Source organism: Charadrius vociferus, unplaced genomic scaffold (assembly GCF_000708025.1).
Source record: "Charadrius vociferus isolate BGI_N301 unplaced genomic scaffold, ASM70802v2 scaffold532, whole genome shotgun sequence".
NCBI lineage: Eukaryota > Metazoa > Chordata > Aves > Charadriiformes > Charadriidae > Charadrius > Charadrius vociferus.
The window spans coordinates 1,384,954-1,397,968 of record NW_009647271.1 but is presented as its reverse complement, the minus strand read 5'-3'; the positions used below and the strand labels follow the sequence as shown (position 1 = coordinate 1,397,968).

The 13,015-nt window shown below is 38.8% G+C and overlaps 1 protein-coding gene across 1 annotated transcript in view; it reads left to right on the top strand.

The window, feature by feature from the left end:
* The window catches only part of LOC104281961 (protoheme IX farnesyltransferase, mitochondrial), a 171,527-nt gene that overhangs the window by 64,576 nt on the left and 93,936 nt on the right, over positions 1 to 13,015 (top strand). Inside the window, exons 3-5 of the mRNA XM_009880026.1 lie at positions 437 to 561; positions 2,204 to 2,528; positions 10,257 to 10,381. Coding sequence (XP_009878328.1) covers positions 437 to 561; positions 2,204 to 2,528; positions 10,257 to 10,381 — 575 coding nt within the window. The remainder of the gene's footprint in view (positions 1 to 436; positions 562 to 2,203; positions 2,529 to 10,256; positions 10,382 to 13,015) is intronic.

Genomic DNA, 13,015 nt, shown 5'->3' with positions numbered 1-13,015 from the left:
GTATCGCGATATACTGAGCCTAAATGGCCCTTTGTGTAGGGCTATAGGTGTCGTGTCACGCAGGGTTGTCCTCCTGTGCATTTGACTTTGGTGTTGCCCTGCGTCAGCTGCTTGCTTTCAGTGCTGCTTGTGCCATTTTGCCGAGATAACTTTATTTATAGCATGTAGAAATACTCATGGAAGAAGAAACTAAAAATGTATCTCTGGGGAGCTGGGAGATTTGGGAGAACCCCCCAAACCATCAGAGCAAGCCCACACTTTCGGTTCTTTCACCTGGAGCCTACGAACATGTTTCTCCCCGCCCCAGCAGCCCTGGTTCCCGTTTGGGGGGTGTCTGGTGTCACAGCTGGCGACAGACATTGGAGCCTGAGTTAGAAGCAAACTCACTGGCAGAGAGGGAACTGGAATCTGATGTTCTAATTTTTTCTTTAAATAGGATTATTTGTCTGGCATCTGAAGAACACTGGAATACGGCAGGTACCATGCCAGTTTGTGCATCTGTGCCGCGTAGCCAATGGCAGATTGATTACATTTCAGTACTTTAACTTTCTCAAACGAATGGTAAGTCAGGGAGTGTATTTATCCCATGTTACTCATTCTTTAATTCATTTTGTCCCATATGATGAGTCGTAATGGAGATAGGTTGGTAAAAATAGTATTTTTTCATATTTACCAATCTCTGACAATTCCAAGCAGCTCCTTTTCTGCATTGCATTAAAGTTAAGCACTTGGGATCTAAAACATTTGAAGTTGAAGAAGACCTGCTGTTGCAAGGAGAGTGTGGCTGTGGTGTGTCCCCTACCTGACTGGGAGCTTTCTGTGCCTTTGAAATGGAGTCCTCTTCTCATGTTGAGAAACATGAAATAAAATTATTTTCGAAGTTGTTATTTATTAAAATGCCAATAAGCAAATGAAATCTTAGCTGTCATTTGTACAAGTGATAGAATTCACTTGTGGAGGTAGTGTGTTCTGACAAAAGAGTTAATTAGTTAATTTGAATCAAGACTCCTGAGGTTGCCAACTTAATGGGTTACATTCTATAGTGTACTGTTATTTTTAGGTGTTAAAAAAGCTGTAATTATTGTTCAAACCCTTGAAATTTTATCTTCTTCTTTGAACAGTTGTATAACATGTAAGAGGATGATAGTAAAAGATGTATTTTGTGCTTCCCTAAGTTGTTCTGTTTATTGTACTTTGGAGCTATATCCATGAAATACGGATAAGACTGAGTCTTATAGCTAATGACTGTTTTGACTGCAAGAAGCGTGTACATCTGTTGGTATGTTTTGAGGTTCAGTCCTGTATGAAGCAAGAGATGAGGGTCTCTTCCACGCTTCTGGGGATAACCAGCACTTCCCAAATTCTTTTTTCTTGCTATTGATTTGATCTGTATACACATCACTCATTCAGAGTTTCATATCCCTCTTCCTCATTATAATTATTAATGTCTACTTTAAACCATGATTAGTTGAAAGCTCAGTCTTTTTATGCCTGTCTTTTCTGCTTGAAATATATAGAATATTTTAGAAAGAAAATAGAAAGACAAGAGAACTAAATACCTTTTTTCTTATTCTGTGTTTTTTCCTGTAAGACTTCTAAAAGAGAGGAGACAACTGTCTCCTAACTTTCCTTTCAATATATGTTCATGTGAACTCCCGTTGAAAATTGTTGTCTAGTAAATTAGTGTAAAGTTTGGGATAAGTAGTAACAGCCTAATGTGAGAGATGATTTTATATTGTAGGTGGTAGATTGTGTTCTTTTGAATTTTTCTGGGTTTTTTTCGGTATCTTAAAGATACAAAACATTTAGTGCATGTATTTGGAGACTGGAATTGTTATGGGCACATGTGTTCCTCTGTTTAAAGGTGAATTGATCAGCTGTAAATCAAATAATATTATCTGGTAGTTTTGATCTTGAATCTACAAGGGAGGAAATAGTTTTATGCAGAAGCAATTCCTCAAGCTTAAGTAAACATTATTGGTGCAGTTGTGAAGTGAAAAGCTGCCTTTGTAATTTCTTGTCCCATTTCAGAAACTTTTTTCATGTGAAATAAGTGTTTGAAATTCAGGTTAACTCAATCGTGTCATCGTAGGAAGTAATTATCCTAAGAATAATATAATAATATAATTGATGTTGTTAATAAACTGAAATGGACAGAAATATCTTCCTAACTATTCATCTTAACATTCCTCATTCTATTTAGTATGTAACGCAATACAACAAAGACCTCAGCCAACAAGCCAAACCTAAGTCTGATTCAGTTGCATCTCCTTTTCGCGAGCTTCAGCAATTGGATCAAGAAAAAAAGGTTATACACAAGATTAGACCAATTTCACCTGTTCATCAGCCTTTGTCTGAGACATCAAGCAGAAATGAGTTGAGAGAAATGAAGTCAGCTGCAGAAATCGAAGGCTCGGTCACACCAGTAAGAGCAGAAGCCAAAGAAGACAGACAATGGAAAGAAATGAAGCTACGGCTGGATGATTTGCCAGGAATTTTGGCACGCTTATCCAAAATTAAGCTTACAGGTACTACTAGTCATTTTTTAAGTTCTATGCATCCTGTTTGATATCAGAGTTCTTTAGCATTTTACTGGTACTGTCTAGGCTTTTGCGTGATAAGTGACGCAAAGTACTTAGGTCAGTTCCATCAAATGTGTGCAGGGAAAAATTGTTTTATGGAAGCATTTAATAGTTTTCCCATTAAATTTGTTTAAAAACAGTGAGGAGGAGCTTGCATTATATCGTCAGCTACCTTTTGGGTATCATAAGCAAGCATTAGTACAAAAAATATGGTGAAACTGGATTAGGAAGTGAATTCACAAGCATTGTGTTAAATATTTAAAGTAGTCTTGCTTACGTTTACCAGTGTTCTGGCTTATTTACTTACCTTTGACTTTAGTACTGCTTATTGTGAAATTAGTACTAAAAGTACCAACAAAATAAATTTGAATAATTTCATATCTTATAAAGGAAAATGTTTCAGTGTGACCAATTCAATTTTCTAAAATAAGGTATAACTTGCTTTTCTAGTCAATGATTGTATCTTCAAAGCAGTGGTTTGCCTTGTAGCCTAACTACATTTTCCCTTCTTCGAATAGTAATACTTAACTATAAATTACTTCATTGCCAATAGGTAGTGCTATATATTCTTTAATGTCTAAGGAAACTAATGTTCTGACCAAAGCCTTACATCTTGTGTGTATCAGGGCCAAGAACAGACATAGAATTTCCTAAGTCCCTGCTGTGGTGCTCTCTCCAGTGAGTGAAATAAATTCTTGATAATAAAACTGTTATTCTTTGCCATAACAATTTGTTATAATAAAAATCCTGAATTCAGTTTACCTTTTGAAAGTTTTTGTCTTGCAATATATACATTTTCATTGTTTACTTCTCCATGGAAAAAATTGTACGGCCCACAGACAGTGTAAAATGGCCATTTAAATTTTTCTCTAATAAAAAGCCTTGTAGTTTGCAGTGTGGATGAGACATCTTATGTTATGGACTTGGCAAAACTGATCTTGTCTGTATGTCCAAATGTTCTTCCTCATTTTTTTTTTTTTTAAATCTCAAGGCATTTATTTTGTGCTGGTATAGAGTTGGGTTAGTAAACTTGAGGATGAAAAGCACGTTTTTTGATACTTCCCCATATAACTTTTACATAATAGCCTTGGTAATTTCAAATGTGTATAAAACTCTTACTGGCATATTCAGCAGTTACCAGGATTATTGTACTTAAAAGTTGGAACAGCTTTGTGGCACATACAACCTCAACTATTGCCTCTTCTTTCTTTCTGCGTAGTACAGGTCTTGTCTTTTTCTCCCCCACGCTGATCAGTTTTAGGAATATTTTGTTTCTGTTGGGCTCACCATGGATAACTTCAGTGCTATATGAACAGTTAGCTGTTCTGGCATATTTTCAAATGAGGTGATTTTATTTAAGTGGCTCTTTTCTGTGAACTTGAAAGCTGGCTAGTTATTGAAGTAGGGTTAAATTTTAAAAATCTCTATAGATCCAGAAATTGGAAGTTAAAATAAAATGATTAAATGCCCACCTGAGAACGGAGAGGAATGAACTGTTGTTGCTGATACTCCTTATGGGTAAGCTCAGTGTTAGTACTACATCTGAGTATCACTGCTGCTCCTCAAAATGGGATTTTCAAGAACTACACGAAGATGGAAGAGTGTATTTTTTTAGAGAAAATAATTTTGTGTGATACTGTTGTTGTGTGGCCTCACTGTTGCTGCCAAACTTTTCAACAGCGTCTCGTAGGCTCTTGTTTAACTGCAGAAGGCAATATTGACAGGCAAGAAAGCACCACTCTTGTTTTAAAATAGGGCGTTCCTTGAAACCTGTAGACGGCAATGGTTACAGAATTTCATTTGCTTCACGATTGTCTGTTGGTTTGTATGAGTTTGCATTTTGAGATGTGCTGTTCTTGATCCGAGGTAGGTGTAAACTTTGTACCCATTGAGAAGGTATAGAGATATAGAAAAAAACTTAATCTCTCTTATTGTAATCTTTATGTATTTGGTGGGGAAGATGATCCAGGGTGGGGAGATTTTATTGGACGTAGAGAGTGTAAAAGAATAACTTGGATGAAGAGGGGTTTGTAGGAGGGGAGTTCTGTTGTTGGTTTTTATTAGTCATAGGACAGTGTAGGAGATGAACAGGAAAAATACTGGGTGTAGTGTGCAGAGCAAGGAAGTAGAATTAGCTTTTTTCCAACTTGTGTAATCATTTAGACAAATGATATATTCTGTAAAGAATATGGTGGTGTAGTTCTTTGATTTTATTTTTTAAAAGAAAAATAAATTCTCTGAGGTCAGTTTTTAAGTTACAAATGACACACTACTCCGTTCCTTTCACCCATGAAGTTCTGATAGATCTCATATCCTGTGTGTTTTTCTTGGCAGACTCTTTATTTATACTTTTTAGAGGATGAAATAACAAAAAAACAAACTCTGCATTATGCTAAAATGGGACTTCCTTATGCCCTCCTCTTTTCCCGCTGCTGAAGTAAAGAGAATGTTTGTTTGTATTCTGAACTGTAATTCACCTTTGAAAGGAAATGAGTTTAGCTATTACCATACCCTCCTGCTTCATGTAAACTGCAGCTCTTGCGGCTCTGCCGTTAGAAGCTTTGCCTTACCCACAGGAAAAGATTTTTGTTTATATTCTTTTGCCACAGAAAACAATTAGGGAACTTTTAATTACTTGTCGCATAATCTACCTTTTTGGGTTCAATTTCCATCCTTCCCCTTCTCTGTGAGTGTTCTCTGTTGGCTGCTCTCTGAACAGCTGTGTCTTACCATCGAGGCACTTGGGAAGCTAATGCGTCTGTCGGACAGTTTGCAGAATTGTAAGTGTCGTTGTTTTCAACTTTCTCCTAAAGTTCACGTGTAGCTGAAAACAGGAGAGAGACATGAGGGTATGGTAACAGGAGGAAATTCTAATAATTTATAATGCAAACACTTTGAGAATTTTAGGTTGTCTCATCTTAAATTTAACTTCAAGTTTACATTTAAGTAATGTTTTCCCTCGTGATCACACATGAAAACTAAGATGAGCTCCAGGGTTTACCGTGGTCAGATCAGAATCAAACCTATTGTGCTTTTACCTCATCAAAGTGTAATGTGCATGCTATGGACAGAATCACAAGACTGATAGAATCAATGCTCTGACGAGGCCCATAAATTTGTTTGATGTTTGTTTTTAACGTAAAGATTTACATATCGTTTTGATGCCGTCTGATGATTAGTGGCTCCTTCCATGGGAAGGAGGATGTGGACATTCTCCAGTCATGTGCCAGAAGTCTTTGAAAGACAGATTTGGAAGCACTTTATGCTTTAGTTTTCAAATCTCGTGTAAAATATGTGAATCTTGGTACAGAGAAAACATTTCATAAATTGAAATGGGAGGTTCTGGCTTGACATAAGGAAAAAAATGTTTCGCCATGAGGACAGTCAGACTTTGGAGCAGGTTGCCCAGAGATGATGTGAGATTTCCGTCCTTGGAGATGACAAAGCCCTAAGGGACCTGCCCTGAACAGCGCTGACCCTGCTTTGAGCAGGAGGTTGGACTTGATGATTGCCTGGGATCCCTTCCAATCTGAATTATTCTGTTGTTGCTAGACAATCTTAGACAAAAACCTAGGAGTAAAGACTACCAGCTTCAAAATTGTGTACTGTTTCTGTGTTGTGGACTTACTGATCTACATTTAAGTTTGGAAAGTGGAGAATTATGATAATTTATGAGCATTTTCAGTTTTGGAGACTAAAATAAAACATTTTTTCACATGTCCCCTTTTCAGAAGATAATCCTGTTTCATTTACTAGAAAACAGCTGGAATTAATTGGATGTCTTGCTTACATATGAATTTGTGTCTGTGCGTTAGCGATCCTCTAGCACAGAAGTGTTGAACTGGAAATCAGAAGCCTGAGACGCTTGCTACGCCTTACGGTGTGATCGTGAACATCCTGCTTCATCTCTGTGTCCATTGCGTATTTGTAAAACGCAGGTGATGGATATCCAGCTTTGCATCGTGGCTCTTGAGTGTTACCAAACCGCTGTGTAGTAGAGCAACAGTGACTAAATAAGGTGCCTATGATGTGTTTGTAGGCTAAAAATCAGGTAACGGCCGCTCTAGTAAAAAAATCCATTCGCTTTAGCGGAGTTCCAGTATGTTTCCACTTTATTCTGGAATAATGGCATTTATTTAAATGGTAGCTTTAATATAGCCAGAAACTTTGACAAAGATTTATCGGTATGTATTGTTTAGATTATTACTAGTCTACATTTATTCTCAGTTCTAAATATATCTCGTATGCCTGTCAAAGTAGTTCTCATTTTGTGATTATTAAAACAGTAACTATTATCCTATCAAAGAAAGAAAGCTTAATAATGGTAGCGTTCTGGTGATTTGTTTTCCACGCTACAGGGAAAAGTAATGAAATAAAAATCAAGTATTATTACAGTTTATTTTTTGCAGAGCATTTTAAAATTGTTTGATGGTGATAATCTTTTACTGTCTGCTCTGTTTGTGATATTGGACTTGAATTTTATGAGATATAATGCAGAGTCTTGTTTCAAATTATTGTCCCAAATTTAAGTTTGCTTCAGGAGTTTGGCCGCCTTTAGTGTGCAGGCTATATATGCACCGAAAGTTAGATGTGCATACCCCAAATAAATCTTAAGTTTACAAAGGAAACATTGATCAGTTGTATAGCACTAACGCTGATGCTACATTTAGCTTTCCAGAAGCCAAAGTGTGAAAACTCTGGAAGGAGAATTCCATTAGCTTTTGGAATGCTGGTTTCCTTTAAGGAGTATATAAACATTTGTAGTAAAACAGTGAAATTGTTCCTTAAATTAAAGTCGAAATGAATTTGCTTTTGTCCTTCCATACGTACTGATAGATCATCAGTACAGGAGGAGAAGGGAAATCTAAAGCTGAATTGCTTTGCTTTGGCTTTCTACGCTTTTATTTTGGCTTGGCTACTTTTTAATAGGAGGTAAACACAATATGGCATAGTGATTCGCATGCTATAAATACAAATACAGGGATTTATACAGGCAGATCACATTACAATGAAGCTGCAGAGCAATGCAGAGACTACTGTACTCTGTAGACTGTTTGTGTTTTTATGCTAGAAACATCATAATTCACTCTTTTTTGTCACCAATCCATTAGCATTTTCTTTTTCATTTATGTTGAAATTGGAGACAAATGTCCCTTGTTGACTTTTGTTAAAGCTAAAGATGTTTAAAGACCAAAAATTAGGTTTAGGCTGAGATCATAAGTTTTAAATCTTGGCTTCTTTTTGAAGAGGATATATAATGCCAACTCTCATCAACAAATCTTGAAAGGATCAATTCCATCTATTATGCAATAAGGTGAAGTTAATTTGGCCCCTAAAGCACTAAACTAACAGAGATTAAAAAACAAACAGAGTCAATGACCTCATTCCCTTGATGTGATCTCAATTAAATATACTTTTCCTCCATGAGGAAAGCAGAGGAATAAATGATTACTTCCACAGGAAAAGAAAATAAACTTCCCAATCCAAAGGGAACGTTTTCTTATTTACTCTTACCGTGTTGCGTTTGAATCGCTGGGCAATGCCACACGCCGGGAACGCCGTGTGTTCAGGGCACTGCCCAGACAACTAAAAATACCTGCTTCCATGGGGTAAGCGAGAGGATGGACTGCAACCTTTTTTGATGAGATCCTGATAAGTCACACTGAAATGACTGGCTGAAATTAATCTGGAGAAATCAATGGGGACTTTAATTAGTGCTGTAGCCGTACAGTATTAGAATTTCTTTGAGGTCAGTGTAACGATAATGTTACACTGACTGTTTGCCAATCTGCTCCACCTTTCCTCTTCAGTAAATGAGTTGGTGTTTTCCCATAATAAATGGTGTAAAGTGCTCTCTAAGATAAGTTTTAATTAAATTCTTGTCTAGAAGTGAACGTGTGATTTATTATGCAAAAAAATGAATGTAATCACTCTTAGAAATGCAAACGCCGCTGTCTCCCTGTCATCTTTTCAGTGTATTTTTTTTAACTCTATCAGTTGTAAACTGAGTTTGCACTTCATATTTTCAAACTCAAACTGAGTTTGAGATGCACTTCATATTTTCTTGTGCTCCCTACTAAGAAGGATGCAAGAGTTTTGAAACCAAGATGCTGTTGTCTGTGTATAATACATGGGCTCTGGTCTTCCAGAAATGATCAGTACCTGCCTGTCCGTGTGAGGTTGCAGAGGCTGTGGTGGTTTCTCCGCTTCTCAGAGGGATCGGGCTCCATCGTAGATTGACTGTATAATAGAATTAGCTGAAGGGGCCGCAGTGGGAGTCAGGCACTCTCTTGGGGAATCAAAGCTGGAGGACTTGCCTTAGTATTGGGCTGAGACCCCGACACAGCACATTCGCAGCCAGCCTGTGCTGCAGCCAGCCTGTGAATCCATCCCAGGGCTACATAATTACTGTATATAGTAATATTATGTATATTATTATAATAACATTCAGCTGCCAATGGATTTTAATACTTAGAGGAAGGTTTTGATGAGCAGCGAGTTTTCTTCACTGTCTTTTTAGGATTAAATCCTAAGGTTCTTATGCAGGCACGGTTCTGCAAATTAGCACTTTGCACGCACATCCTCACTGGCAGGTCTCTGCCATGACATTTGGGCTTTCATCTTAAGTGATGCTGCTTAGCAGATAATCCAGGTATTTTCAGTCAGCAAAGGTTATTTATTTGTCATTTGAGTGTAAGCAAGCAGAAGACTGTAGGAATTGGGAAGATAAGAGCATTTTGATTCTTTGATTTGAGCTAGCTGAGGTCTGGAACGTGTAATTACATGCAAAATATTATTTAAATGCCTTTTGGTTAATAACCATTGATTTTAGATTGTAAGGTTCAAGGTCATGAGCAAGATATTCAGTAAATGTGCTGACTTTTATAGTATAAGAAATTTTTCATGTATTTTTGTGCCAAAAGTGAGGTTCGTAAGACCTATTATTTGGGTAATTACAATACTAGGATCGAGACTTGGGTAACTTTCATTTTAAGGATGTGACTTGCAGCACTGTACTAAAGTTACAATTTTGCATGACAAAACTGAAATGGATTTTTATTAATCCACTCAAATTCTGAGGCCTTCAAAAGTTGCTAGGTCCATGTGATGACGTGACTTTTACCTTCTGCCTGAAGTGGGCATGGCAAATGGGCACAGTGTGAGCAGATACGTGTACAGTGACGTTACTGGCTTCACCAGCTGTAGCCTACATGCCCCAAGTCTCTTTCTTACTTTCTGCACTGCTTATGTTCCTGCTATAAATTAATATCATGCATACCTCTCAATTTGTGATTTTTCTTACTGTTTTTCATCCATGTTAGATTTTGCAATGGCGCATGAATTACTGGAACAAACAAGTCTCCTGTACATGTTGCGTTCATAAAATAGGGAATACAGAGGCATGTTTTGTTCTTGCCTCTTCTACTAATGTGCTGATGCTTCAGAGTTTCTCATTTCATCCATGACAGTTCTCCTTCTCATCTTTGCCTTCGTTACGCAGAGTACTAGTATTAATTGTACGCAGTTCCTGCAGCTGCTTTGATCCATGAGAGTAGTAAAAAGTTAACCTGCACAAGGGTTTTTACAGGGTTTAGCAACCTGAACTCTAGCGGTACGTAGAAACGAGATGGTTTTTTGTTGATGCCTTGACCTGTGCTCTCGCTTGTGTTGCAGCTCTGGTTGTGAGCACCGCATCTGCTGGCTTTGCCATGGCCCCGGTCCCTTTCGACCTGACCTGTTTCCTGCTCGCCTCCCTCGGAACCGGACTGGCGTCCTGTGCTGCCAACTCCATCAATCAGGTCAGTTCATCTCTTCATCTGTGCCGCAAACTGGTCTTGTCCTGGCTTCTGAACTGCTGCCAAGGAGCGTAAATGGATGGCTGGGAGTGCCGTGCCTTCAGCTGCTGTGTGAGCTCTGAGCCACTAAAACTGACACTGCGGAAGGAATTAAAGTCTGCAAATTAAAGTATAGTTGCTAGGCACAGCGTGTTTATTCAGAATTGAGTTGATGAGGTTTTAAGCCTCCCAATAATAATGTTTGTCTTGATAATACCGAGTATGGGTCACTGAAAATGACATAGGAAGAACTGTGTAATTGGAGTATAAGAATAGCCATCGGGGCTCCAGCCTTGCGAGCATGGTTCCTCGGTTGTGTTATTATATGACCTTGTGGGATCTGTTTAAAGGATGGCTCAGAGCACCTTTCTAAATGTCTGTAGTGGGACTTTGGTGAGGTTTTTGTGCTCCTCTTCAGGCTAGGATCAGGGACTCCTGTGCATCTACAAAACATACTGAAAGTCTCGTTTGTGTGGTAGCTGTTTCATGCCGCAGATGTTCTTGGTGCCTGAACTTGAGCTTCCTTGCGTGGATGAACATGCCTGTGGAGCTTGGTGCTCATCTCTCAGCTCTCCTGCAATCCAGCTGTGCAGCAAAGTTGCTGTTGGGCTCTTCCTAAGTCCCAAAGGGGAGCCCAACTAGCGAACGGGTAACAATGCTCGTGATGTTGAAGGGAGTTACAAAGCATAGTAGCCACGGTCACTTTCAATTGTAAATATGGCCTGGAAAAAGAAGTGGCGGTAGCAGTGCCACCTTTGATAGCACTTCATGGTTTCAGCAGTCACCTGGGAGATGGGGGGGGTGAGTCCTGGGACCCCGCGAATGTCACAGGGCACAGAGGTTTGCTGTGATCTACATCCTGGAGTCACCTTGAGTGAGTTGGGCTTTTTGATCTTTACACCTTGTACGGCCTCAGTTGTAGGCACCCGATGTGCTTTTTGAGATTGCATCCGTAAGCACACATCTTGCTCAGACTGCAGTAAGTACAGAATTTACTGTTTTCACTGAGCTTAAAATCGGAGTAGGCAGCAAACTTTGTGTCTGTTTTCTTTGCAAAATCAGAAGGATGCTGCGTGATCTTCAGTTGCTTGAAAATATTTAGGTAGCCTTAAGTGGCTTTGAAAAAATAATTTTAAGTAAGTCACACTATTTTCTGGAGTGTACATTTGGTTATCATGTATGTATTTCTCACATAAAGTCTGGGTAGAAAAGCTGTCATAACTAAGGTGAAGCTTTCTTGGGTTTGATACAATTTTGAAGGTATGCTTTTTTCCTCCCTTTTTTCCTTCACTACAGGGTTTTTTTTAATATGAAAAATAGATTTTGTGACTTATCAATCCTTTGAAATATTTACTGTCGTGTTTACATTCACTTTTGACATGGATACTACTGGACTAAGAGGAGAATTAGTTATTTCTTGTTTAGAGACTCCTGTGCAACTTGTCCTTCTTGAGATTTTGATAGGTCTTCCTAGAGATGACATTCATGCACAAGTAAGTTTTTCTTTGTCTTCCGCTTCCATGTATTGCTCAGTGTTGTATTTTGTCTCAAAAGCAGCTACTTTTGAAACTCTTTGGAAGCCACTTTTTAAAATCTTGAGATACTTGGGAGTACCAGGAATCCTGCACCGTAATTTGAAGTTTGACATGGTTGAGGCTTGCTGGAATGGGGAAGGAAAGTTAGGAGTGCAATAACTGTGCTCGGGCTCATAAGTCACACTTTACTCACTGCTGTCTCACCTTAGGAACAGCGGTTAATAACCCCTTAAATAGAGAGGCTTACTGCAGCTGCACAGAGTGTGAAACTGTCTTTCACAATCTCAGCTGAATGCTTTAAGTTTGCACTCCTGCTCATGTTGAGCCACTTGCCTGTGCAGACGGACCTCCACGGCAACTACTCTGCTTGGGGGAAATAACGAAGCAGAGTTGGTAACAAAGCAAAAGGAAAGAGCTGGGGTCTATGACCTTGTTTCTCAATGGATCCTTTCAGTCGACGAGTGTCCCTTTCCTGGTGTTGCTGGTGGTGCAGTGTCCGAGTTGGCTGGGAGTTTAATTTTCGATAAATACTGTAAGCTTGGGGGTATCTGTCTCGACCTTTGGGAAGGAGCACATTTGACTTGGAACTTCCTTTATTGCTACTTTGCTCTGTCCATTGCTCCCCATACGCATCCTCTTCTCTGGCAGCTCATGACTCATGTTTCCCTTGTTGCTCCTTGCTATCCCTTAAGGACCTTTTTATATGATAACCATCTTTCCGCTTCCCATATTGCTATAAATCTGTACATCTTTAAGGGCCACTCATCTTTCCCACCCCTCATTTCCCTGCTAAATGTATGTTCACGATTTACAGTCCTCAAATATGTCATGGGAAGGTAAAGTGTCAATTGTGTAAGATTCTTCCCCGTGATTTAGGACAGGATGTGAGGAGTCTGGTCCTGTGAAAATGCAACAGAGATTCCGTAATATTTGTGGAAGTATTGATACAAACTTTTAACAGTTCAAATTCTCTTGTTAGGGTTCTTTTTCCTTCTCTCAACCACTGCATTTTGGCAATCTAGTAGGAGCTGAGGCCAGTTTACCCCCATTGAATTCAGCTGGA